The sequence below is a fragment of the Pungitius pungitius genome, chromosome 12 (assembly GCF_949316345.1).
Source record: "Pungitius pungitius chromosome 12, fPunPun2.1, whole genome shotgun sequence".
Classification (NCBI taxonomy): Eukaryota; Metazoa; Chordata; class Actinopteri; order Perciformes; family Gasterosteidae; genus Pungitius; species Pungitius pungitius.
The window spans coordinates 10,454,985-10,481,374 of NC_084911.1; the positions used below are offsets into that span (position 1 = coordinate 10,454,985).

A 26,390-nucleotide genomic window follows, 5' to 3' on the forward strand; every position below is an offset into this window, starting at 1 on the left:
GATTTTGGCGTTCGAGTGAAACGAGAAAATACGAGCTTTTACAAAGCCCGTAAAGGCAACATGAGACAAGCGAAGGAAAAAAGGGGGGAAGACATCCACGTATCGTCTCTCCTGCATCCCAGCCGTGTAATGTCCTCAATGTCCAACGGTTCGTGTATCGGATGAAACGCTGCTCGCAGTCAAGCCGATAACGGGGTCCACAGTGGCGGGGTGACGCGGAACAACCCACATCGGTCCCGTTAGCTGCGACTCGCGAGGGGGACTAAAAATGGAGCTGGAAGACGGAGTCGTGTACCAGGACGACCTGGGGACATCGGCGATGATGTCTGAGCGGGTGTCGGGCCTGGCCAACTCCATCTACCGCGAGTTCGAGAGGCTCATCGGCAAATACGACGAGGACGTGGTGAAGGAGCTGATGCCAACGTAGACCTCTCTGCTCACTCGTTGACAGTGACGCCGTGTGACAAACCCTCGTACACATGCTGCACACTGACCATCCAGTGTGTATCCTGCACATGTGCAGTAAATGCACAGTGTGCTTCAAGACAGTTTGTCCCCTTCTCCTGAGCAGAGTCTGTTGGAGAGTATAACTTCCAGGTCACGTGATCCTTTGTCCCACACAAGCAAAAAGGGAACCTCCACCAGAAGAGGTTTTGACCAAACACCAACTCGGTCATTGATTGGTTGCAAAATCAAGCCCAAGATTTCACACAGATGTAAATTCTGACGTATTATCACATCCTCCCTGCTCTCGGTATTACTACAACTCTGTTTCCTCTGCACTCTAATGTCATTAGGAGACAGAGACATGTAATGAATGAGTGAAAATGACTTACGATGTTGATGACTAACATCACATTGGTTCTGATTGAGTCTGAGGCATCTCGCCACCTGTTTAGATCATTAAAACTAATTCACAGCCATCTAGTTTCTCATTGCTTCTGAACTCATTACTGCTGCTGTGGTTCCTTTGTGTATCAATCTGCATGAGAGGTTGTTTGATTCACTCTGCCCCATTGATACATGTGTGCATATTGCTGCATATGGAAAAAAAATCAATTTAATCTCTTTAGATAATTTGTCATTGAACAAAATCTATTTGAGTTTGTCAGCCACGGAGCAGACTGCAACACTCTGGACCTCAGACTGCGGTAGGCCTCAAGCATCCAGAGGAAGAGGAAGGGCAGGAACATTAAGGCCTTGGCGTGCTCCGCTGGACAGGATGTGGACGCTGACACACACTCACAGTTCCTCCCTTTGGGAAGCTGGGAAGAACTGAAACCTCCAAATAACCAATTGGGTCTAAATCCTGCCCCTCCAATGCTTATTCAGCTGTAAAATACAGATATTACTCTAATACTACTTGCATGTTGCATATAAGAGAAGTTGCTAATGCATTAATGGTTCCAGCTTTTCTTTAACTTTAAATCACATTAATAAGACAATAAAGATATTATTGTATTAAATATATAGTTAAAGTATTTAGCTCAAGTTCTTATCTTTATTCCTAATGTGTTAATACATGTCAAAGGTGGTGGGCCATCCAATACCTACAGAGGTGCAGAGCAGCAGCCGGGGACGTACCCTCACCCGGGATTCCCGTCCGCTGAGCCTCCGCCTGCTTAACAGGGAGCTCCGTGTGTCCGACAGGGATTTGCAGGGATTCCTCATCTGGTTGTTCTCACCAAAATTGATCAAAATTGTCCAGAGGTCTGCTCCATTGTAAAGAGCGTGTATAAGAGCAAAAACATAAAGGACACGGTAGGTTTCTATTTCATGAGAATGTTCTTTAAATTGAATTTAAAAAAAAAAATGAAACACAAAATTAAGCATTTACCGGCATTTCTTAAATGTGAATGTTTTCCATATTAGATGGAAAAAATCAGTGTGGACCTGGGCTTTCCACTGAACGGCATCTTTCCTGTGAAGAACTACAACTCAGAATAAAACACATGATGACATTGATTTACTGATCCTGAGCGCACTGAAACAGATCATTAACTCTGGAGAAAACTCTGTCAACCAGCTGTAGACCTAAAATACTGCAGCGGCTAATCTTGCTCTATCTCGGCCTCAAAATGTCTGTTTGTGGGGACATAACTAAATTAAATGGGACTTGTTTGATTTTAGTTGTGATCAATATCTTATCTGCTCTAAATGGTCTTGCCTCTACTAATAATTAAATAAAGTATGTTAGGCTGTATCACCCTCATCCTGCATTACATTTTTTGCATTATTCTTTCATTATCATTGATATTCTCTGAAAAATGGCTAAGAAATCATTAATTCTGTCAGGGTGTGTAAACCTATGAGCACAACTGTAGGTTTCAGTTAAGAATTGGTTGAATATCATTGTAATCAAAATGTCAATCTACCTACCTTGGTCAAATCTCAAACACAGTCTATTAAGTGGGCTTTATTGTGGTACATAGACTGTCACTAAGGCACAACAATAGTTTTCTGGTTGAATGTTCAGCTCAAGTCTAGAAGGCCCTACAAGTCATGGTCAGATGAACATGAATCAGAATAAGTTCAGGTATTGCACATTACATGTCATCTGTAGCATACCACCCCAAAATCCACTAGAATACAGGAAATAACATCTACTTAAACCCAATTGTCCTGGGGGTGGACCTTCATGTCTTTGCTTCTGAGAATGTAAACAATGTTCTCCGTTTCCAGTAGGCCGCCCCTATCGACGACTTTGGGCCCCACAAACCACCAGATTGCAGGGCACAACATGGATACTACGCCAAATCAATTCCAATTCCCTGATATTTGAGCCACCATTAATGGCAGCCACACATGCATCTAAGGGTCCACAGGACAGTCACATGCAAAGAACGAACATCACTTCCTTTTTCCATTGGCGCCCCACACTAGCTGTCTCAGGAGTACAGCGCCCTCTTGTGGCTTTACTGGTGCACATCATTTTCCCGCTGGGCTAAATTTATTCTGAATTTACATTCAAACTACAGTTTGTGCTCAATTAGATGTAGTAACCAGGAAGCAGAGTAATCCATGAATTATGTTGTCATATACAGTACCGTATATTACAGAAAATAAAGATTAAATGAGACATTATTCTATTTGTATCTTTCTCCTAAGTCACATGATTTACTGTATCTGAAAGTGAAAGCCTAGCCGACAGTATAAGGAGTCTACTTTCCACCATTACTTCACCACTATTATCACAGCACTCCACAGAGCCGCAGATACAAAGGTAAGGGATTTCTATTATCTCCACAAACTATTTTGATCACAAATGTCATTGTTGTGTATTATCATTATTCTCATGATGTCATAATTAATCTACTGAAAGATGTAAACAACCTGTATATCCAGTGCTTGAAAAATGCAAGTAAATGAAACGTCTTCCCTTCCAGCCCTATTTAATGTCTAATCAACCTTATGACAATATTTAACTTTCTTTTATATAATAGCAATGCTTGTAACTTTCACCTGTTACCTGAAATTAAAGGTTTAAATTGTATTGCCTTTTATTTCATTTTGGTTAAATTTTGATTTAACATTCTTCATCTTCGTCTTTATGGTTTTACAGATTGTCTCCTGTTATCATTTAGGTGATTGTATGACATTTTCTTCATTGTTCATAAATTATTACCTTGCATATTTCCTACTACCCTACATGCCTTTTCTTTTCACTTGTTCAACAGTTTCACTTTCCACTTTGCAAAATCGCTCCAAAAATAAATATGATTACAGTATTTCAGTGAAAGAATCTCTATTTAAAGTTACTTTTTAATTCAGACATTAGTAACATTCATGCTCCAGAAAAATATATTTAAATTCCTGCACATTTACATGTTACTGTCTCCTTTACAGCAATGGGAGGTAAGTCTTGACCTTTCAGTATTTCAGCTAAATATTCAATCCATTGCAAAATTACTTTAAAATGTATGCCAAAAAAATAAAAATATTGTGTTAACATATGTAACTTTCTCTTTAGTAATTTTGTCATATTTTGAACAACCGTGGAGGGATGTAAAAACGTGAGTATGATTCACATGTTGTACATTTAATAACGGAAACAAATATAATATACTGTTCTTTTACCTCTTGATGAAAGGGACTATCAAAACAATCAGGATTTCCTGAAATCTTACAAACCTCGAAATCAAAGAGTCAAACATCTCAGAATTCTGCTCCATGGACCCGTCGGGGCTGGAAAGTCCAGCTTCATCAACTCTGTTGAAAGTGCTTTAAGAGGCAGAGTTGCTGATTCAGCTCAAACGGATGCAAACTCTGGGACCAGCTTCACCAAAAAAGTATGAATAACTAAACTATTTTTTTATTGATCCTAAAGAACGGATAAAATATTTTCACACTTAATTTAGCACAGATTGTTTTGTCCACTATCCAATTTTTTACTCTACACCATGGCTACTAAAAGAATTAGGATTCTGATTGAATAGGATATCTGAGATACTACACAAAGCCTTTCAAATATGAGTTTGGCAAAAATCGATTTAGACGTTTTTCTGTACTTATTTTGTTTGTTACCATGCCGACAATGTGAGCTTATAAATCAATTGGATGCCTCGTCTATTGTTTTATTGGAGGAAGTAATGTAATGCAAATTCCACTTTCTTCTACACAGTACGCAGCTCATAAAATCCCCAAAGACGATGGAAGCTGTTACGGTTTCATTTTCAATGACATAATGGGCCTTGAGGAAAAGACCAACAAGGGAGTGAAAGTGGAAGACCTGGAACTCACCCTAAAGGGACACGTGTCAGACGGTTATCAGGTAAAACTCTTTGAACTCTTTTAAGTTTAAGTTTTAAGTTATCAATTTTTCTTTATGTACTGTTTGGCATTTGACAATTTTTTGCACTTATTGCAAATTCCATTGTTTAGCTGTTTAATTTGATAGTTAATAGTGGTTCATATTTTTTTGAATTGTTTCCCTAGTTCAATCCTGAAGTCCAGCTTAAGGCGAATGACAAAGACTACAACTCACATCCCTCTCTGGAGGACAGAGTTCACGTCCTGGTGTCTGTCATTCCTGCTGACTCCGTGTCTATATTAAGTGATGGAGTTGTGAAGAAGATGAGAGAAGTCAGAATGACAGCCAGTGAAATGGGTAAGAGCAGAGATCTCACTGGTCATGAGTGTTCTGAAGGAATCAGGTCTGGTTTCATGAATCAAAACACCACAACGGATTATGTTTCTGTCCTTACAGGAATCCCCCAACTGGCTATTCTGACCAAAGTTGATAAACTGGAACCAAATATGGGTAAAGTATATACAAACCAGGACCTAAAGGAACAGGTTAGTTTTGATTGTTGACTTTGTATTTTAGTCCGATTTTCTGAATTGAAGCAGAAAAAAACTATTTTTTATTCTCAAAGTTGACATTCACTGACAAACCAAAATCCTGTGATCCTGTCTTAGGTTGACAAATTCAGCTTGTTGCTAGGCCTTCCTATAAAGTGCATCTTTCTCGTGAAGAACTACCATGAAGAAATCAAGACCAATGATGACATGACTGCGCAGATCCTGAGTGCAGTGAAACAGATGATTTGCTTTGGAGAAGACTTTGTCAACAGGCAGTCAACCAGCTGTACCTAAAATACTGCTGAAGCCAATTTTGCTTTTGAAATAGTCTGTTTGTGGGAACATAAATATAATAAAACAGACTTGTTTTAATATATTATCTGCTCTAAATGGTCTTAGGCTGTATCACCCTCACTATGCATTCGTTTTTGCATTATTATTTTGATAGTTATGCTTTTTTTACTTAGGTGGTAATGTCCATGTTCCTGTCCACCAGTAATTGAGTACTGCTGTTTAGGTAAATTCACAATAAATTACACAAATAATTACATTTGTAACTAGTCTCCTTTTATTGTATTCCCTGTATTGTCGTATAATGCGATCCCTTTGAACCATGACACGCGGTATTCTACAATATTGTATTTGTATTATATTATTTGGTAAGGCGCTAACCCCCCGAAACTGCATCAGGGTCTGAATTGGCCAACTGTCTCTTAAATGAAAATGTAGGTAAAGTTATCGTGGAAGTAATTTCAGCTTGATTCCATAAGAGTAAAACCAGAGGTGCTTGTTAAGGAAAATTAATATTAAATCTGTGTTTAGATTCTGTTTAAATGTGTCTTGTGAGTCTGTATTTTTATCCATGACCAAATGTGAAAAACTGGTAATGATTTCGTGTGATATCTTCACAGAATGTGTTTTTCTAAATCTTCTATGCGTTTTGCCATATTCCGAAACAAAAACGTAAACGTAAATTGTACGTTGTTTGCGTCATATGACGCCATCACGTGAGCTGGTCAACAACTCAGCTGTTGTGACGCTTGCTTCAAGTACAATCAAAAATGTTAGAACTACAGGGCAACGCCGATTAAAACATTTTTAGTTACGTTTTCCCCATTTATATTGTCTCTCAGTTACATTGGTATATCACTAATACATAGTATGGTTCCACACTGCTTCACTATAGTCCAATAAAATGTGTTTTTTCCGGTCGCCTGACTGCGATTTTGGCGTTCGAGGGAAATGAGAAAATACGAGCTTTTACAAAGGCCGTAAAGGCAACATGAGACAAGCGAAGGAAAAAAGGGGGGAAGACATCCACGTATCGTCTCTCCTGCATCCCAGCCGTGTAATGTCCTCAATGTCCAACGGTTCGTGTATCGGATGAAACGCTGCTCGCAGTCAAGCCGATAACGGGGTCCACAGTGGCGGGGTGACGCGGAACAACCCACATCGGTCCCGTTAGCTGCGACTCGCGAGAGGGACTAAAAATGGAGCTGGAAGACGGAGTCGTGTACCAGGACGACCCGGGGACATCGGCGATGATGTCTGAGCGGGTGTCGGGCCTGGCCAACTCCATCTACCGCGAGTTCGAGAGGCTCATCGGCAAATACGACGAGGACGTGGTGAAGGAGCTGATGCCGCTGGTCGTGGCGGTGCTGGAGAACCTGGACTCGGTGTTCGCGGAGAACCAGGAGCACGAAGTGGAGCTGGAGCTGCTGAAGGAGGACAACGAGCAGCTCATCACCCAGTACGAGCGCGAGAAGGCGCTGAGGAAGCACGCGGAAGAGGTGAGCCCCCCCATCACCATCTCTCACCCAGCATCCCCCCCTCGTCCCGCCACGGAGCTCGTCGTGGATGTAAACAAGCGTCACGTCAGGCTGAATCGGTCCTCTCTGTGTATTAGCACTGCTTTAACAAAGGCATGTTTCTAAGGGGACACACACACACACACACACACCACCAGACAGAGGAAACAGCAGGTGATGTGACTCAGCGTTTTTGGGGGATCACTGTAAAACATGATGTTTGGTAAGACACAAGCAATGGGATCATCTGCCCAAATGATACCTTACTGCTTTTTAGGGTCCCACACCTTTTACTGGCAGCAGGTCACCTGTGTGGAGCACTTCATCCACATTCACCACACATGATCAATCAATCAGTTCATAGAGGTCATAAAAAGTGTACCGTGTGTTCGGGATGCTTTTGGAAGACATTATGAGATCATGTCTGAGCAGAAGATATTAAACCTCTGAACTCTCTTCAAACTCCATACCTAAGTTGATGCACATTTCTTTCGGCTATAAATCAATTAGAAGCAGAGTAATGCTTTCCGTGATGTGAGCTGACTTTGATTTCTTGAATCGGTGGAGGAACTTTTTCAAAAAAAATTCAAAATCAAAATCGAGTCAGAGTTTGCTCCTGCAAAACGAGAGATTTTATATCAAAAGCTGTCACTCATTTGGGATCAGACGCAAACCTCACCCTGATGCGTGTTTGTGTCATTAGGAGATGTGTCTTTCAAATGTGAAAAGGCGTGTGTGAACGTATGAATCGGCCTCTTGGCCCTGAGCCTTGAATTGAAGAGACTCAGACCTTCTGTCCCAGCTCCTTTGACTCGGGGCCTCAGGACATCAGAGACAGTGTGCTGTGGACACGTAGACCTCTCTGCTCACTCGTTGACAGTGACGCCGTGTGACAAACCCTCGTACACATGCTGCACACTGTGACCATCCAGTGTGTATCCTGCACATGTGCAGTAAATGCACAGCTGAGTCTGTTGGAGAGTATAACTTCCAGGTCACGTGATCCTTTGTCCCACACAAGCAAAAAGGGAACCTCCACCAGAAGAGGTTTCTGACGTATTATCACATCCTCCCTGCTGCTGTTATTACTACAACTCTGTTTCCTCTGCACACTAATGTCATTAGGAGACAAAGACATGTGATGAATGAGTGCAAATGACTTACAATGTTGATGATTAACATCACATTGGTTCTGATTGAGTCTGAGGCATCTCGCCACCTGTTTAGATCATTAAAACTAATTCACAGCCATCTAGTTTCTCATTGCTTCTGAACTCATTACTGCTGCTGTGGTTCTTATCAATCTGCACGAGAGGTTGTTTGATTCACTCTGCCCTATTTATACATGTGTAAATACCCCAAATCAAGAAGGACCACAGGAGTGTTGTTGTCTAAATGACTCACTCTGAATTCACACTTCAGCTCTACATGATTTTGCTGCATATGAAAAAAAACGATTTAATCTCTTTAGATCTTAAGATAATTTGTCATTGAACAAAATCAATTTGAGTTTGTCAGCCACGGAGCAGACTGCAACACTCTGGACCTCAGACTGCGGTAGGCCTCAAGCATCCAGAGGAAGAGGAAGGGCAGGAACATTAAGGCCTTGGCGTGCTCCGCTGGACAGGATGTGGACGCTGACACACACTCACATTTCCTCCCTTTGGGAAGCTGGGAAGAACTGAAACCTCCAAATAACCAATTGGGTCTAAATCCTGCCCCTCCAATGCTTATTCAGCTGTAAAATACAGATATTACTCTAATACTACTTGCATGTTGCATATAAGAGAAGTTGCTAATGCATTAATGGTTCCAGGGTTTCTTTTAACTTTTAATCACATTAATAAGACAATAAATATTATCTAGCTTATCTTTTTTGCTAATGTGTCAATAAATGTTAAAGAGACCTGGATTGACCCCTCATCCTGCACCCGACTACATGAGTTTTGATGGCTTTGGGATTAAGGGACAGTGGGTCTGACCACGCTGGTTGTGTGCTTGTTCTTGTGTGTGTTACTGAGTAGAAGTTCATCGAGTTCGAGGACACACACGAGCAGGATAAGAAGGACCTGCAGAACCATGTGGACCGAAAGGAGTCCCATTCACGGCAACTGGAACTCAAGATCAAGAACTACGCCGACCAGAGTGAGCACACTCACACACACACACAGAAACCCAACTAAACTTGTGACTTACACTCTGTCTCCCTCTCCGCTGGGGTAAGTAACCGTAATGGGATTATAGGATTTCTGTTATTCACGTCCTCTTAATGCGACACTGCATTACCGCCCATCTCATTGGTGGATTAAGGAATGGAGCCAGTGTGATTGGCTCATATTAAAAAAAAGGTTGATTCCCAGTATGACTGATCTGGTATCTAGTGGCAACGCAACACAGCCGGTTAAAGTGACTCACACAAAGCTGTGAGAAAATGCCCATGACCTATTTTAACCAAATATTTTTCCATGACATTTTTTTGACCAAATATGTTCGACCTAATATATTTAGGAAATTGAATGGAAAAAAGTCAAAATATATTGGGTCCTGCCAAAAAAAAGAAAACTCTAAAAAGCAAAGTGGAACAATAAAAAAAAAATATTTAGGTTTTTTTCGACCAAAAATGATTAGGTCAAAAAGAAAATCACAGAAAAAAATGTCTAAATATATGAGGTCAAAAAATGTAATGGGGAAAAAAACATTGAGCCAAACTATTAACAAAGCAAACATAAGTAGCACAACATTTGATTTATTTTGGAAAATGCAATGTGACTGGAATCATTTTACGTATTTACCAAAGTTGGGAAAATGAGTGTGTTCACTCCACACACACACAGTCAAAGGTTCAACCATTGGCCCCTCCCACTGGAGAGTAAACCATTCATTCATGACTGCATGAGTCATCCCGGACAGAGTCCAACGCTGACGATGGGCAGTGATTATAAATAACATTTCCCTTAAAGCTGTCCACACGCTTTGGTCTTTCTTTTCTCCTGGCGTGGCCCTCAAGAGACGGATGAATGATCACCGTTGTTGTGTTTCTTTCTCTTTTATGTCTCAGACGAGAGGCATCCTACGATCTGAGGACGAGGACTTATTATACACATGTCTCACCCTCTTGGCTCCCCAGCACATTTCTGACACTATATTTAAAAGGGCTGTTACACACACACACACAGATCAGACGTTTCTTTATTGGGGTCGGGGTTAAGCAGCTTTAGAGATAAATCAATTATTAGTTCAATCAATATCAGCTTCTCCGCACCGCGATTTGCCAAACTTCGACAGCACTACTGCCATCACACAGGAGGGGTTACAGGGATACATGTGTAATGCCAGCACGCGCACAAAGAAAAGCACGTCCTCATACAACGTGGCGAAGCTTTAGCAGCTGTAATTGATCGTATCCAGGCCTCATTCTGGATGTATCCCGTCTGCGGGAGGAGCCCTCTGTGTGGATTAGGTTAGGATTAGCTGGTTTTGTCACTTCATGAATCGACTCTGCATTCAAACCCATTTTAGAGAGAGTTTTACCCCCCCCCCCGTGCATGGCACCAGTGGTTTATACTGTACTGCGATGAGTTGCAATGCATGTCTATTCGTTTTAAAGAAATTAAGTGTTATTACTACTTAGTGGTGAAGATTCAAAGCCACTATGATGAAGATATCAAGCAGCCGGGTATCCTGGCTTAGCATAAGGACTGGATACAGCGACTCCAAAGCCCATTACCTACATAAACCTCATATCTCTAAACTCTTAGTGTGAGAACGATGTTTTTTTTCCGTTTGGACCCTGTCTTTACTTCCTGAAACTGAGCAGTGTTGTACTCTGGCTCAGTTGGCAGGTTAGAAGAACGTGAATTGGAGCTCAAGAAAGAATACAACTCACTCCACCAGCGACACTCCGAGGTAAGAGGGGAGCTGAGAGAAGAGTGGGGGGGGAGGGGGGGTTAGGCTGTTGTCAAGTGGTTGACTAGATGACTAGATCCCTCTGGTTCTTTGCTTTGACTCCTGCAGATGATCCATAACTACATGGAGCACGTGGAGAGGATCAAATTGCAGCAGATAAGTGAGACTTCGGAGTCGAGCGCAGTCGCCCGAGTCAGGTGAGACCCCGGCAGGTGCTGTGAGTTGGTACTGATGCTGCGTTCACCGCATGGTGGATGGACAGCGGGGATGAGAAGAACTGTTTTACCTCGCAAACATTCACGTCATCCACGCCGGAGTTTATGTTGCCGCTCTGTGTGTGTCCTCCTGGACACATTCATACAAAAATCTATATTCTTTATTTAATTGAAAGATATATATTAATCAGTTTTTAGCATATTTTAATACTATTTTATTTATGCACAATGGGAATTATTTTCAAGCAAGTACAAAACGAACGTTTATCAAGGGGACAAATTATTAAGAACTAAAGTCTCACATTTTCTCCCTTTTTATTTAGTTTCAATCCAAAAGATAAAGTTAGTCTGTTCATAAAAGCACCTGTAATTCCAAATTTTGAGCAAATAAGTATGTTTGTTTTTCCCCGTCCAGGAGAGAGCGGCCCCTGTCTCTGGGGATCTTCCCGTCCCCCGGTGGAGCGTCTCCGCTCATCCCCGACTTGCTGGCCAGGGCGGAGACCCCGGGCACGGAGGGCTGGAGGTTCATTGAGCCGGCGCGCTCCAACACCAGCTTCAAGGTAGGCGTGAGGACGGCTCCTTGCCCTGAGCTTCAAATAATCAATGAATTAGCAACATAAAAATGCAATTCTTTCCCTTCTCCTGCTCTTATTTGCTCATGCTGTCTGATCATATGGTAAACTCCACCCTGAGTCGTGATGATTTTATTTGATGATTTTTTACATGACGATTAAATGTGCTTTCACAGAAAAATCACACAGAACCAAAGGCAAAAAATGGAGAATGATCTGATCCTTTTAATCCATTTTTATTGGCTGAGTGTTTTTACCCTCCTACCACTGCTGGAAGATGGAGGAGTTTTAGGCTTCGGATCCTTTTTAAAAATAGCAAACCTTTGATGTTGAGGCTCTCATTTCTCCTCAGCGTCTTTTAGAAGGCGTCTGACGAGTCTCTTTTTACACACATCGTCCTCCCCAGCCATTGATCAACATGAGAGCGTGTCTGTTCTCCTGCTGCAGCAGCACAGGAGACGTGTTAAATGTATTCATGTTAGGAATGGACAGCTTTCTATTGGTGCAGGTTATAATCCAGAATCCTTCTTTCAATACAGACATTATTATGGTTTTGATCCCTCGGATGGAACTAAGCTGTTTTTTCTACTACGTTAAAACTGGGACATCGGCTCTGTGACGCAATGCATGCTGGGAGTGATGGCGCTGTATGGCTCACAGCCCGTCGCTGGAACGTGATCAGTTCTTATGTAATCATCGCTGCGGGATGGTCATTGTTGAGCCGCCCCCCATTTGAACATGAGTGGCTTTGAGATGCACACGGGCTGTTTATTTACAGGAGGGGGCGGGGCCTCCATCCAACAGGAAGACAGATTCCTTTGTGAAACATCTGTTTTAAACAAATCAAAGCAAATATATGTAAAAATACATTAATTATTCTTTACTAAATATGTTGTTTCTAATACACACTTTTCCACTGTTTATTGTCACGCACAAATCCTAAAATTGTAACATGTGTAACATATTACCGTATTTTCGCGACTATAAGGCGCACTGGATTATAAGAAGCACCTTTAATGATTAGCCTATTTTAGAACTATTTTCCTATATAGGGCGCACCGGATTATAAGGCGCACTGTTGTTTTTTGAGGAAAAAAAAGGATTTTAAGTGCGCCTTATAGTCGCGAAAATACGCTAACTGACACAACAGTTCAAGTACAGGTTGCCTTTTTTATAACATAATGAAAAGCAGCAAATGATGTGGGGAATTATTTGAACATCAACTACTAGTTTCCATTCTACTAATGTTCATCAGTCGCTGTTGTGACACAGCGATGTAGTATGTCATGTAAACAAAATGATTAAGAAGGAGGTCAAATGAACTTGATGAATCTATTGGTCCGTACACACACACACACACACACACACACACACACACATAGATAGTATTGATCCATTCACACTTTGGAGCTTATGCGTTTCATCTGAACTGCTTCTGCACATGTGAGCTTCATTTTTACTCCCCCCCCCCCCCTGCCTCCCCCTAAAGCAGTTGGACTTTGTCAACCCCCCCAAGGCAAAGGAGGGTAAGGGTGCGCAGGACTCTACTTGGGGGAATTCACTGGCAGATGACTGCAAGGTAGTTGGATGAGTGGCGAAACCGGCGGAAGTGCCGAGGACAGCCCACTGTTTGTGTTTGCGTGTCCCCCCTGCCCCCCCACCCCTCTCCCCACACACACTGACTGCCCTGTTTCATCATTTCAAAAGCGTCGCCTCTCACTTTGTGCTTTTATAGACCTTCACTTCACAAGCCACCTGCGCTGGATCGGGCTACATGCAACCACGTCCTGTGTGAGGGAGACCTTTGTTTGCGGGCTTTTAACAAATATTAAGTGCAAAAATCCATCAGCTGTGTCACGGATGGAATCGGTCCATTTTTTTTACTTAAAAAACCCCCTATCAGCGTGGTTGCATCTGGTCTCCCTGGTCTCATTAAAATGCATGACGTTTAGATTTCACACGCTTCTTTGTGAATTTGCTCAATTCGTGCAGATGTTCCCACAGAACTAACATGTCTCTCATTGCACAATAACGTAGCTTCATCTGTTCATACGTGTCCTTTAGTGCTGTATCAGTGTCAATGAGTGCAGTTGTATTTTTTACTTTCATTTTTGTAGTTTTTGGGGATCTTGTGGGTAGAATGTGTCCATGTTGACTTACTGCTGATGTCGTGTGAAGCCCCCTTAGCGCCCCCCCCCCCCCTGCAGTCTGTGCACTGTGTGTGAACTTCCCCATCTGTGTTTGTGTCTCTTGTGGTGTCACTTGGAGTTAATTTAGGTGTTCTAAAAAAATACTTTTAGTCTTTTACTCTACATGTGTAGTGTGTGTGTGTAAAACTCTTAACTCTTTATAGTTTGACATTAGCTCTCCAAATGTTAACCTGTTCAACTCTTTCCTGATTTAAACTGTTATTTTTGTGTTATCTTTGTGGTCCAAACGTATGTATGTGTTTTTTATCTTATTTTTGCATTGTTTCATCGTTTTAGCCCCGTCTTTGTATCTCCTCGTGTGTAATATTGCTGTTTTTAAGCTTCCTCTGCATTGCAGGACGAGCTGTCGGTCCTCACCGGCTCCAAGTCGCCCCCCCCCATTTCCTGCACGGCCTCCGACGGGAGCAGCAAGGGCCCGGAGGAGCAGGCTGCACCGGGGGGCGGGTCCGCGTCAGAGGGTAGGGTCAAAGGTCATGAAAGTCACAGAGTCACATTCACCAGTCGTCTGTCTTTGTTTGTGTTTGTGCTGTAGAGGCTGTAGAGAGTTTTTTTAATTAAAGATAATCCTAGTTTTTAAGTGTTTTCCCTTGCATACTTCTGTCTCTTTGGTGTTCATGCGTCTGCTGTGTCCAACGCAGGTTTGCCTGACAATGAGAAGAGCTCAGATGTGCAGGACATCATTGAGACGACCCCCGAGCTGGACATGGATGTCATTGGATACAAACCCTGCAGGTAGTGGAAAAGAACTTGCTGCCAGGAGGCCATTTGTAAACACTCTCAGGTAGCGTAGCATCACTTCCTGTTCTTCTTCTAGCACTCCTACCAAAGGGATCGAGAACATGGCGTTTGACCGAAACACAGAATCTCTGTTTGAAGAGCTGTCCTCTGCAGGCAATGACATCATAGGGGACGTGGATGACGGGGCCGACCTGCTGGGTGAGTAAAAACCGCGTCATCGCTGAGACAATGCAGCACTGAAATAGAACAAAGCGCCATGTCAGATACTCTGAATACATTTCATCTGGACTGTGTTGGAATAGTCTGTTTGAAATGTCTTTATTCATAGAATTGACTCTTCTGACGTTCTTCCTATCCTAAAAAAAACAATCCAGCGCTAATTATGGCCCCAAACAAATCTACTGACAATATCAAATCATATACTTGTTGTAAAAGCCTGAACCCGAGCGTTTCCTCTCCAATAATTATGACCTTAAAAAAGGGGGGAAAAGATTTTAAAGGTATTTATTTTCAAATTCTCCACTTGTGAAAAAAGACATTGTCTCTTTTATTCATCTGTGAAAACAAAAAGTTTTGTTAGGTGTTTGTTGTCGTAATTCTCGTTTCCGCCACCAGAGGCTGAAATGCACAAGTGCTGTTTTTCTACACGATGTAGGAATAAAAGCCAAATAGAGCCTCAGTAGTAACCATCACCATGAAGAAACCCCTTTAATTCAGACGTCTGCCGCTTGCTTCTTGGGAACAGAAACTGTTGATGTTGTCGTATCGGCCAAATGAGAACACGATATCGCTTTATATTTTTAAAAGCTGATTTCTCTCTACTGCTAAGTCGGGCCAGCAGCTGCTGCTCTCCTGATCCTACTTGTTTTAAGTGCAACTCCTGCTGTAAGCTGCGCTGCTCCACCACTTGCTCTGGTCCAGCTGTGGTCCAGCTGTGGTCCACCGTTTTGCCGTGTACCCATGTTAACATCACCTCTCTCTCTCCCGTGTCTCATCCTCCGGCCTTTTTCCATAACCCCAGTGGAGTACTCTGGTGTGTATGACCTCAAACCTTTCCTTATACACTCTACTCATAACTCTCTTTCTGCCATTGTTACTGCTCCCAGCTTCTTCCCGTTGGTTCAGTAATGCACAGTTTACATCCTTTGTGTGGCCTATTTTTCACTACTTTAGGCAGAGTTGGGTGCATGGATGGTGGAGTTTGATGCTTCCTTCCTTTTTACAGCTTGAATGACTTGTTTTGCCTTTGTATTTTCCTGTTTTCCTTCTCCGTACGACTACAACTGTTGTGCTAGCTTTAGAGAACCGGGAACATCTTTTGCTTGTGGAGTCAAACAGCTACTGGCTCCTTCATCACTTTGATCATCCCACTGTCTCAAACTGTACCCGCATTTCTCTCTCTCTCTCTCTCTCTCCCCTCCTCGTTCTCTCCGCCTGACTCGGATTGCATGGTTTTCTCAGACCTTAGTTTGATTGGTAAGACCCCATCCACTCTATCCACCCTTCCCCCTGTCGGTCATGTGACATGTGCCTGGTTGTTTGTGTGTTTGTGGTGGTTTCTTGTTCCGTGTGACCCTACAGTGCTAAATGTCTCCCTGGGAGGTGTTTCACGTCCTTCGTAGTGTGCATTCCTTGTAGTCGACCCTAGTGAGAATCCTAATATTTTGTGCTCATGTGTTCACTGCTCAATCTTGTGGTCAAGCTGTATTTTTCATGTAATAAAACTCATTTCATCATCAACTCTGTTAAGGAATGGGCCGGGAGGTTGAAAATCTCATTCAGGAGAATTCTCAGCTGCTTGAGACAAAGTAAGTGCACCATTAAATGTTTCTTTGTGTCATGCCTGTGTCACGTGGTGTGCTCTTAATCGTTTGTTCCCGTTGAAATGTCTTTGTCTGTCCAGGAATGCCCTGAACGTGGTGAACAAAGACCTGATATTGAAGGTGGACGAGTTGACCTGCGAGAAGGAGATGTTGGAGGGAGAGATGGAGGCTGTGCTGCAGGCCAAGAGCAAGCTGGAGGACAAGAATAAAGAGATGGAGGAGGAGCTCAAAAAGTAGGCCAATGAAAAGCAGATGCTTTCATTCATTTACATTTCGTGACCTTGTGAATGCAATAAATGCTCTTTTTTCAGGGTTCGACTGGAGATGGAGGAAGCGAAACACAAAACTAAAGAGGAAGAAGACGTGAGTATTCTGCAGTGGTTTCAAAATGCCCAAAACGGCAGACCCACTGTGCTTAATATACACACACAAACTGTGAACAGCGTCCCTGTCCAGATGTAGATGTGTGGTTTTACTGGTGTGCCACCACAGAGCGATGTTCCCACGGCACAGAGGAAGCGCTTCACCCGAGTGGAGATGGCCCGCGTGCTGATGGAAAGGAACCAGTACAAAGAGCGACTGATGGAGCTGCAGGAAGCAGTGCGGTGGACGGAGATGATCAGGTTTTACACCAGTGAAAACATCTCTGATTAAAACTACACACTAACACGGGTGTGTCATTCCTGAGACAATTGGACGTCCTCCCACTTTGTGTCTTCAAACTGTGATTTCGTCTTGTTCTTTAGGGCCTCGAGAGAAAATCCAACACTCACAGAGAAAAAGAAATCCAGCATCTGGCAGTTGTAAGTCCTCCTGCATCTCGTTCTTACTCCTGGTGTCGGGGCGTTTGTTTCCACAGTGTAAACACGTCAACAGCTGAGACATCTTCAAATACGTTTTCCTTTCTCTTTTCTCGGGATGTGCGATTGAATTGGCAGCATCGGGTAAAGACTTTCCTCCAGCCGAACCTCTATTTTTCCCTTCATTGACACAGAACCCCCCCCCCCCCCCCCCCCCCCCCAAATTAAAAGAAATGGATTTTACTCTGATGTGTCTTTCTCTCCGAGCGCTGCACCACTTGTTTTCACCACAAAGTGCTCCAGCGTGACTCTCCTCGTGCCCCCGGGCCGCCCTACCCCCCCCCCCCCCTCCTCCCCCTCCTCCCCCCCGCCTGCTGTGTGCCACGGTTGATGTTTTCTGACTTAAGAGCTTAAGAGAGATCGACGGAGTTCCCCCTGCAGCCTGAGTACACGTCTGTCTTAAGTCGGGTGAAACCAGATGTATGATTTGGATCATTTGGGAAGACATCGAGAGAATGTTGACCGAAAAACCTCGTGTGTTTCAGCATAAAATATTCACACCACTAGTTTGGGTGGGGACTCGTTCACGTTCAGTCCGCTATGATGAATGAAATGTATGTTTTTTTACATTGTGTAGTTCATAGTCATCCTTGAACTAGTTTTGATAAAGACAAAATGTGGTTACTGCTTGAAAAGGGATTGATGTCTGATGCCCATTTGATATGAATCGCTTTATTTTTGGCTCCCAGCATGCTCTCACTGTACAGTAGATGTTTGTGTCCCCGGTTGTCTGGTTGGTCGGTGACCCCCTACCTTGCTTTTTCCCCTGCTCTCCTGTCTGCTCTCTTTCCCTCCTGGCTTTCTGCAACCTTGCCACCTGCAGCTTCAGCAGACTGTTTAGCTCTTCCTCCAGTTCGCCCACTATGAAGAAGGTGGAGTCCCAGTCCAGCATGAAATACAACGCACCGGGCAGCATGGTGAAGAGGAGCAGCACTTTCTCCCAGTTCCCTACAGAGAAGTCAAAGACTTTTGACTTCCTCAATGAAGAGTGAGTAACAGAGCAGCGGTTTGTTTTCTGTTCCTTGAGTATCTGAGCTGAGGACCCTTCTCTTGCAGAAAGGACCAGTGCAGCTCGCCGTCGCGCAAAGAGCAGAAGAGAGCCCAGTACCGGCAGGTCAAGGCCCACATGCAGAAGGAGGATGGACGAGTCACGGCACACGGCTGGAGCCTGCCCAGCAAATACAAGGTAGGGAATTATGGTCAGAACAGAACTCAAGTTAGAGGGAGAGCTGCCAAGTCTTCATTCATTTTCTCTAAACTAGTGTATTCCTGTGTTTTGCAAACATTCACAGCTCCGATAGGTTTTCTTGTCAACCGTATAGCATCCGTAGACGCTAACGGCGTGCAGGGTTTCTCATGCATGTGCATGCTCTGACCCGACAGGTGGCAAATGGTGGACAAGTGGAGAACAAAATGAACTTACCTGTACCAGTATACCTGAGACCTCTGGATCAGAAAGATGCTTCTATGAAGGTACTTCATACGATGACAGCCCCTGGATGCAAGCAACATGCTGTGTTTGTTTAATACTAAATAATCTGCTACATATCATCTCTTTCTTCTTCTATTTGTTCCAGCTGTGGTGTGCTGCAGGGGTCAACCTCTGTGGGGGAAAGACATTACCAGAGCTCATGAAGCAGTTAAAGGGCTCTCAGAGTAGTCTGGACCAGTTGGAACAGGAGAGCAAGGTGAGATTAAGTTATTTAAAGAGGAGCTATTGCTCTTCTCAATCTAGAGAGTCCAGAGAGTTCTTCAATCTCGGGTTTGGATTCTGTCGGCTCATTTAGTTCTGTGTCCATAAGGACCAGGAGAAAGGGGAGCAGGAGAAGGAAGTGATCCTTCAGGATGAGGTGTCCAGTAAGGTGTGGGTGTGCACCAGCACCCACTCCTCCACCAAGGTCATGGTGTTGGACGCCATTCAGCCCTCCGACTTACTCGACAGCTTCTACGCCTGCAACACCCACATCGTCTGCATTGCCAGCGTGCCGGGTAGGCCGAGTGGTCCCACTGGTTGTTTGTTGTGTGTTGGAGGTGACGGGTGGTTCTCTCGCTTCGTTTCTTTTCCTTATTCTGTCGCTTGGCTTGTTTCTGCAGGTGTCCTGGAGACGGATTATTCGGCAGGCGAAGAGGCACCTCAAGACCCGGAAGCCGGCCAAGGGGACAGAGTCTCACTGGCCGGCAGCGTGGGCTCAGCGGGCAGCGACGGCGCCGCGGCGACGGAGGGGACCACCGCCGTTCCCCAGACGGCCATCGCAGGTGTCACCGATCAGCCGGCTGAGCACAGTGGCATCTCCAGCTCAGGTACAGCCGTCTTCTGCTGACCCAATGCTTTGATTGGCTGTGTCCTTGTTTGTTTTACTGCTGGCATCAAACGGTGGCCGCCAGGAGGCCGCACGGTTTTCATACAGGTTATCCACCCGAACCTCCCGGCAGCACTCCTATTGACGTATTAAGCCCTGTGGTCCCACAGTGGAGCTGTCCAGAGAGACCAGTCCAGCGGAGGGCAGCGTTCCGACGGCGGAGGAGGCCACGGAGGCTAACGCTGGCGTGGGCGACGAGGGAGAGGAGGAGCAGGGAGCGGATCCCAACCAGCCGGGAATCTACACGGAGCATGTGTTCACCGACCCACTGGGGGCGGGGCCCACGGACCCCCCCTTGGCCCGCGCACAGAGGCGAGCAGTGCGATTCTAAAGGAGCCCTCTCAGAACTGTTGGGTGGTGTTAATACATAGCAATGAATGCAGAGGTCATGTTGCTTGTTTTGTTGAAGGTTTCAAAAGTGGAAACAAGTAATGATCATTTTTAAGATGACTGTGAATGTAATGTTCTGAAGTCAGTAGTTTTACATCATCTCTTCTTTTTTACCATCTAACAAGAGTCGATATGCCTGGACCATACAAACTGCGTATGATACTATTACACTAATGTCAACTATTTTGCATACAAAACAAGTTCCTTTGCGTTTCTTTTCACATATTAAATAAAGATGGAGGGTATATTTAGCTTCTAAAATATATATAACGTTAACAACCCTGGCAACCGTGACATCATTTAAAAAAAACATTTAACTGTTTTCTTGTAACAAGGGCCAGAATATTAATTTTCCTCGCTGTGTGATCCAGGGGCTGCGGATATGATGGCGAGACTTCCTTTCCAGAAAACCCAGACCCTTCAGATGGGGAAGTCCTCAGGATGAGCAGCGCACTTCCCACCATGTGGCTGGGGGCTCAGAATGGATGGTGAGTGGGAACGAGCGCCACTAGAGGGCAGCAGCGTAAGAGCTGACCATGTCCACTCCTCACCCTCCTGTCTCTCCCTCTCAAGTCTTTATGTGCACTCATCCGTGGCTCGATGGAGGAAGTGTCTTCATGCCATCAAGCTGAAAGACGCCATCCTCAGCATCGTGTGAGTGCAGAGTCAGTTGCGTGGTTTTTCGTGGACACACACACACACACACCAAATACAGTTAGTTATGCCTTTCCGGAAATAAATGTGTGAAAAGAGTGTGTTGTCTCGTCACAGGCACGTTAAAGGGAGAGTCCTGGTAGCTTTGGCCGATGGGACGTTAGCGATATTTCACAGAGGCACCGGTGAGCCCAAAATATCACAATATTCTGTACAGACTTCACACTGTTGGATAGCAATGTACATAAACATCAGATCCTCAAATTCTTTTTGTTTCTGCCACGCAGACGGTCAGTGGGATTTAACCAACTACCACCTGTTGGATCTGGGTCGGCCTCACCACTCCATCCGCTGTATGGCCGTGGTCCATGACAAGGTGTGGTGCGGTTACAGAAACAAGATCTATGTCATCCAGCCCAAGGCCATGAGGATCGAGGTACAGCTGGGCTATTTAATCACTCAAATGACCCTTCAAAACACACAAAACATCGCGTAACCGTTTTTAATGTCAAACGTGTCTCACGGTGACGTTTAAAAACCTCGTCCTTCTCTCGCGCCCTGAGCAGAAGTCGTTTGACGCTCATCCCCGCAAGGAGAGTCAGGTGCGGCAGCTGGCCTGGGTCGGAGACGGCATCTGGGTGTCCATCCGACTGGACTCCACGCTCCGCTTGTTTCACGCCCACACCTACCAGCACCTCCAGGACGTGGACATCGAGCCCTACGTCAGCAAGATGTTGGGTACGCATGCCTCGCCCACACCTACCGCTTGGCCGTTTCTCTCAAGAGATCCCGCCCCTTTTCTCTCGCTTTCGGAGGCGGTAAACATGGGCTCTGTGTGTGTGTGTGTGTGTTGCAGGTACGGGTAAACTGGGCTTCTCCTTCGTGAGGATCACAGCCCTGGTGGTGTCCTGCAGCCGACTGTGGGTGGGGACGGGGAACGGCGTCATCATCTCCATCCCTCTGTCTGAAGGTATCGCCTGGAGGTTTTACCCCCGTGCAACCGACCCGTGAGCCTGAGTGTTAGACACAATATGTGAGCTTTTCAGGCTGCAGATTTTGTTGCCTTTGGTCAGAGCTAGACTACCTTGTTACCCTCCCAGGTGCTACTTGTTGTATAAAAGAAAACTGTGTTGCCATGGATACGGGTCTTACAGTCACCTTGTAGCTCACAGTAACTCACTTGTAAGCTCTATATGCTTCTTTGTCATGTAGTGTGAATATGTGTTCAACCTCCAGCTTCTCCCCAACAATGAGCTCAAACCGAGCTGAACCCACAGAATGTGTGCATTCGGCCTCCGCTCACAGTCCTGCAAAGTTTTTAGGGACAAAATCAGTGTCGCACTTAGTAGATCTCGTGTGTGTGTGTGTATTCTTCCTTGAGCCTTTAACGCCGAGGCTTTTTGATACAGTTTCTAATGCGACCTTTTATTTATTTTTATTTTTTGTCTTCCGTCTACCTCCTCGTACAAAAAAGAGAATTTTTATTACTATTCCTCTTGTTCTGCAGCCAACCAGACGACGGGAACGGCGGCGGGCCGCCCCGGCAGTGCCGTGCGGGTGTACGGTGACGACGGATCGGACGGTGCCACACAGGGCGGCTTCGTGCCGTACTGCTCCATGGCGCACGCGCAGCTCTGTTTCCACGGACACCGGGATGCCGTCAAGTTTTTTGTCACAGTGCCGGGTAAGCGAGCATCGATAATGAGTTGAGTGGAGTTAAGTACTAAAACGTCAACACTAAAAACGGTTGCGTGACCTTTGTTGGTCACAGGTCAGGCGATGCCGCCCCCAGGCGACTCCGGCTCCGATGACCCTCCGTCGGAATCCTCTGACGCAGCAACCTCCGAGCCCAGGACGTGCTTGGTCATGAGCGGCGGCGAGGGCTACATTGACTTCAGAATGGGTGAGCGTGTGGCACCACTAACGAAACACGCGTGTAGTTCGAAGGGCATTGACTAACAGGCAGCGTTTCACTTGATCCTTTTAGACGCATTTGTCTCATTAAAAGGGCCGCATTTAGGATGCATTGATAATGGATATAATATTATTAAGTGATTTTTATTTAGTGTGTAATTTACCTGGAAAAAAAGGAATCGTTGTTCTTCTGTTACTTTAAAATGCGGCATTAGTTCTCCTCCCAGAGTGCATCGCGTTGCAGACAAGTCGAGCGCTGGCTTCAGGTTTCTCCTCCAGGCTTAGCACAAGGAGATCCTTTAAGTCGGGGGGCAACCTGCTGCTCCTGTAGATGCGTACTCCACAATGGAAGCACTGAAGCTACATCAAGTAGTGCAGAAGGGCCCCGTTGTCTTCCTCGCTGCTCGTTTGACTCCTCGTCCTCGTCCCCAGGTGATGAAGGCGGCGAGCTGGACGCTTTATCGGAGCCGGCAGCCAGCCAGCAGTCGCCCCCCACCAAGGCCGAGCAGAGCCACCTCATCGTGTGGCAGGTCACGGCCTCCCGTGATTGAATAAGAGATTGTTGGACGCCAGGGCCGCCCACCAAACCCCTGCATGTCCTTCTCAAAGCTTTTAATTTGGTATTATTGATTGTTCCTAATGCCTCTGAGTTCACTACTTTGTAAGAAAAACAAACAAAAAAAAAACAATTATTTTTAGTCTGTTTTGTACAGTTCGTTCTTTATGAATTTGAATTAGGTAAGTCGAAGTTTATGTTCTTTTAGAATAAGTCCAAATGTTGGAGAGCCGGTGCTCACTGGAAAAGTAGTTTGATCAGTTAACGTACTGAAGTCTGCCTCAAACATGTTATAAGGACATGAAGGATGAAAAGGAAAAGCGCTTGAAGCTATTTTGCATTTATTGAAGTATATTTTATATGAGGCAGGTGAGACTTTTCCATTTGTAAACCACAGGTCTGTTGGTGTGCGTGAAGGTGTCACTATGCATTCACTACATTCAACCTTCTTATTTTAACCATTCAGGCTGAGCTCAAATCAGGTTCCCTCCGAGTTAAATTGCAAACACAATTTCAATTCAAGGTTCAAATGTATTGAATGTGTCAACAGAGACTAATTACTCCACTGTATGGTCTAATTATTAGTTGCATGCACGTACCAGTCGTTGATTAAATGTGCATTTACTCATCAAGAGTTAAAGGATGAAACAGAATTTGCATTAATAGTGAATAACACAGTTTATGTTTTAGGACACAAGCAGTTTGGGTCCTGCCACTAAGCAGGTTAGCATTAACCTGCATCTTCGTGTGTGTGTGTGTGTGTGTGTGTGTGTCGGCTCAAACGCTTCCAACCCGTCATGGAGAATCTGCCCTGGTGCTTCCTGTGTGCTTCAGCTCTTTGGCACTTTAAAATGTTAGACGTTAGTCGCTTGAGGTTGGGAGGAACGCTTATGCTGATGTACACTACAAAACTGTGTGGTAATAACCGGAGGAACGGAACAAAACGTACACATTTCTGTAGCTGTGTGTGTCTGTGTGTGTGTGTGTGTGTGTGTCGCCCCGGGAACCAAAGGACGAAAGAAGAAGCACCGTTTTTTTTAAATTTTTTTTAACAAATGTATCGTGAGTCCGAGCATTGAGGGGATTCACATGTGTTTTTAGGGTGTCGCCCTGAGTGGAAATGAATGCTTGAATAAGGGAATACGACTAAAGATAACATTGTTTTGTTGCACCTCATAATGGTCACTGAAGGAGTCTGTCCAGACGCCTCCATCATTCCTTCTTTTGTTGTTTGCAAATACATTTTTGGGCCTGGAAGGCAATTCTCTTTTGGACATTACATCATGTGTCATTTAGCTGATGCTGTTATCCAAAGCAACTTACATCACATTTTAACCCATGGGAGCAATCAGGGGTTGGGTGTCTTGCTCAGGTCTACACACCTCTACATGGAGCAGCTGGGATACGAACCATCAACCTTCCGTCCCCCGGCGCTCCACGCGCCACCATCGCCCCGTTACTTATGTTTTGAGCTCGTGGGACGGTTTTATTTAGTCATTTGATGGCGTTAGATAGAAGGACAACTTCATTAAGCAGGTGTCTTAATTAGTTTTTATATCTGAAACGTTGGGCCAAGTTTGGTCTTCAGTCCATTTCAAAATGTTAACTTTCATTTTTCTTTTGCCATTCCAGTATTTATTTCCTTTGTCAATGAGCCTGTGTTGGTTCAGAATGTAACTTTCTACATGAGCAAAATGAATTGGCAGGCTACTAGTAAACAAAATCGTCCAATGAGTTTACGTGATTGTTAATGATGGTCAAATGTAATAAATAAATGTAATTTTGATAAGCCGTGAAATCAAGGTGTGCCAACAATAACTTGATGGTTTTAGAAAAACACACTAATGTACTAAGCTATGCATGTTTGTTTGTTTACAAAGAAGACTCCCTATGTTTCCATCAGTCTAATGCCACCGTTTTGGGTGGGGTGGAAGTCTAATGTGTGGTTGTGTGTACAGTACATGTGTAGGAGCCACATTTGTCCGTGTGTGTGTGTGTGTGTGTGTGTCTGTCACATTTACCCGTTGCACCGGGCGTCTCTGGACATGGTTCCTCCTCATCAATGTTTGTTAAAACAGCATCATAGTCTTATTTTTAACAATCTATTAAACTCAATTTCATGGACACGATTCTGTGATCATTTTGAACATTTATTTGTGCAACTTGTGTTGTTTCCTTCTTTATCGAGAAATATTTATAGAGAATGGGATTTTTGAGTGAGAAAAACCCTCTCCTGCAGTACTCTGATGACATGTTATTGTAATTATGTCCTCTGTAGCTACATCCATGTGTCACGCATAATCACATGTGAGTCTCATCGTTACTAAAATCTAATAGAGAATCTATTAAGATGGTCACATGACAAACACCGATAAGAATCCAAGCTTATTGACCAAAGAGTAACAATTCAATTCTCATTATTTAAACCCACAATGAAATCATATATCAACCACCAGGTGGTGCTGGATGTCTGTTTTCCTGATACACATTCACACAATGAAATAGCGTTTCGAGGCTTGTGAGGGTTTGTGGTGGCACAGGCTCCACTGAAGTGTTTATTAACATGTGCCCCATTCCATCATTCTGTTTGCAACTCTATTCCTGACTCTTCCTCTGGTCGCACCAGCCAAAGAATCCTGAAAAAACGGTTAACACGCATCACCGATTTCAGACGGCTTCACAAAAGCACTTTTAAACATTCTCTCCAGCAGCAGATGATGAGCCGGGTCTTTTTGCGTGGGCGCATCTATCCCTCCGTCCACGGCCCCGACCTTGCGTTCTGCTGCTACTAACTGCACAGTATTGGGCTGCGAGCCGAAGGCCCCTTCGTGTGCTCACCCCCCCCCCCCCCCCTCCTCCTCCCCCCTCTCGTTGTGTGTTGTGGCCTCGTTGTGGCCTTTGACCTTTGACGGCTGACTAAACGCCACCCGGCCAAAGCTCCACTGGCTTCGCCTCTCTTCGCCCTGTCTCTGTGCCCTGGGGGGAGGAAGGGGGAGGGAGGCTGCGCGGCTCGATGCTCCCGCGGGATACAGCATCACCGCACATCCCCGTTTCCATGACATTACATCACAGCTTTAAGCCCA

General features: G+C 44.5%; 2 protein-coding genes across 10 annotated transcripts in view; both read left to right on the top strand.

Moving 5' to 3' along the window:
- Nucleotides 1-5,851, top strand: part of LOC119220640 (interferon-induced protein 44-like) — a 30,523-nt gene extending 24,672 nt beyond the window's left edge. Inside the window, exons 1-9 of one of the 3 annotated variants that reach the window (XM_062566140.1) lie at nt 1,661-1,761; nt 2,683-3,223; nt 3,563-3,855; nt 3,971-4,013; nt 4,091-4,289; nt 4,622-4,771; nt 4,936-5,107; nt 5,207-5,295; nt 5,419-5,851. In XM_062566140.1, coding sequence (XP_062422124.1) covers nt 3,849-3,855; nt 3,971-4,013; nt 4,091-4,289; nt 4,622-4,771; nt 4,936-5,107; nt 5,207-5,295; nt 5,419-5,595 — 837 coding nt within the window. In that variant the 5' untranslated portion in view covers nt 1,661-1,761; nt 2,683-3,223; nt 3,563-3,848 and the 3' untranslated portion in view covers nt 5,596-5,851. Of the gene's footprint in view, nt 1-1,660; nt 3,224-3,562; nt 3,856-3,970; nt 4,014-4,090; nt 4,290-4,621; nt 4,772-4,935; nt 5,108-5,206; nt 5,296-5,418 lie in introns of those variants that run through there. The other 2 variants (XM_062566139.1, XM_062566138.1) reach the window with 2 other exon arrangements.
- Nucleotides 5,852-6,258: 407 nt separating this feature from the next.
- spag9a (sperm associated antigen 9a) lies at nt 6,259-25,431 on the top strand. 7 transcript variants are annotated; one of them, XM_037476768.2, is made up of 32 exons: nt 6,259-7,091; nt 9,134-9,254; nt 10,945-11,015; nt 11,124-11,212; nt 11,646-11,790; nt 13,292-13,381; nt 14,350-14,470; nt 14,651-14,744; nt 14,827-14,948; nt 15,772-15,783; nt 16,212-16,226; nt 16,501-16,558; nt 16,654-16,806; nt 16,885-16,936; nt 17,066-17,196; nt 17,320-17,376; nt 18,257-18,421; nt 18,490-18,619; nt 18,817-18,906; nt 19,011-19,121; nt 19,236-19,422; nt 19,528-19,734; nt 19,904-20,105; nt 20,555-20,671; nt 20,757-20,837; nt 20,955-21,022; nt 21,125-21,273; nt 21,404-21,575; nt 21,694-21,807; nt 22,345-22,521; nt 22,609-22,740; nt 23,184-25,431. In XM_037476768.2, the coding sequence occupies exons 1-32, from the start codon at nt 6,792-6,794 to the stop codon at nt 23,300-23,302; spliced, it is 3,852 nt and encodes a 1,283-aa protein (XP_037332665.2). In that variant the 5' UTR covers nt 6,259-6,791; the 3' UTR covers nt 23,303-25,431. The 7 variants fall into 7 exon arrangements, with proteins under 7 accessions (XP_037332665.2, XP_037332668.2, XP_037332667.2 ...); XM_037476771.2 differs by lacking the exon at nt 16,212-16,226; XM_037476770.2 differs by lacking the exon at nt 15,772-15,783.
- Nucleotides 25,432-26,390: the final 959 nt, after the last annotated feature.

Bases quoted from the DNA above. Each gene is read 5' to 3' on its own strand.
- spag9a (XM_037476768.2), top strand. From the start codon at position 6,792: ATGGAGCTGGAAGACGGAGTCGTGTACCAGGACGACCCGGGGACATCG. The intron at 11,016-11,123 runs GTAAGAGGGGAG...TGACTCCTGCAG, and splicing joins TCCACCAGCGACACTCCGAG to ATGATCCATAACTACATGGA. The intron at 13,382-14,349 runs GTAGTTGGATGA...TCTGCATTGCAG, and splicing joins CACTGGCAGATGACTGCAAG to GACGAGCTGTCGGTCCTCAC.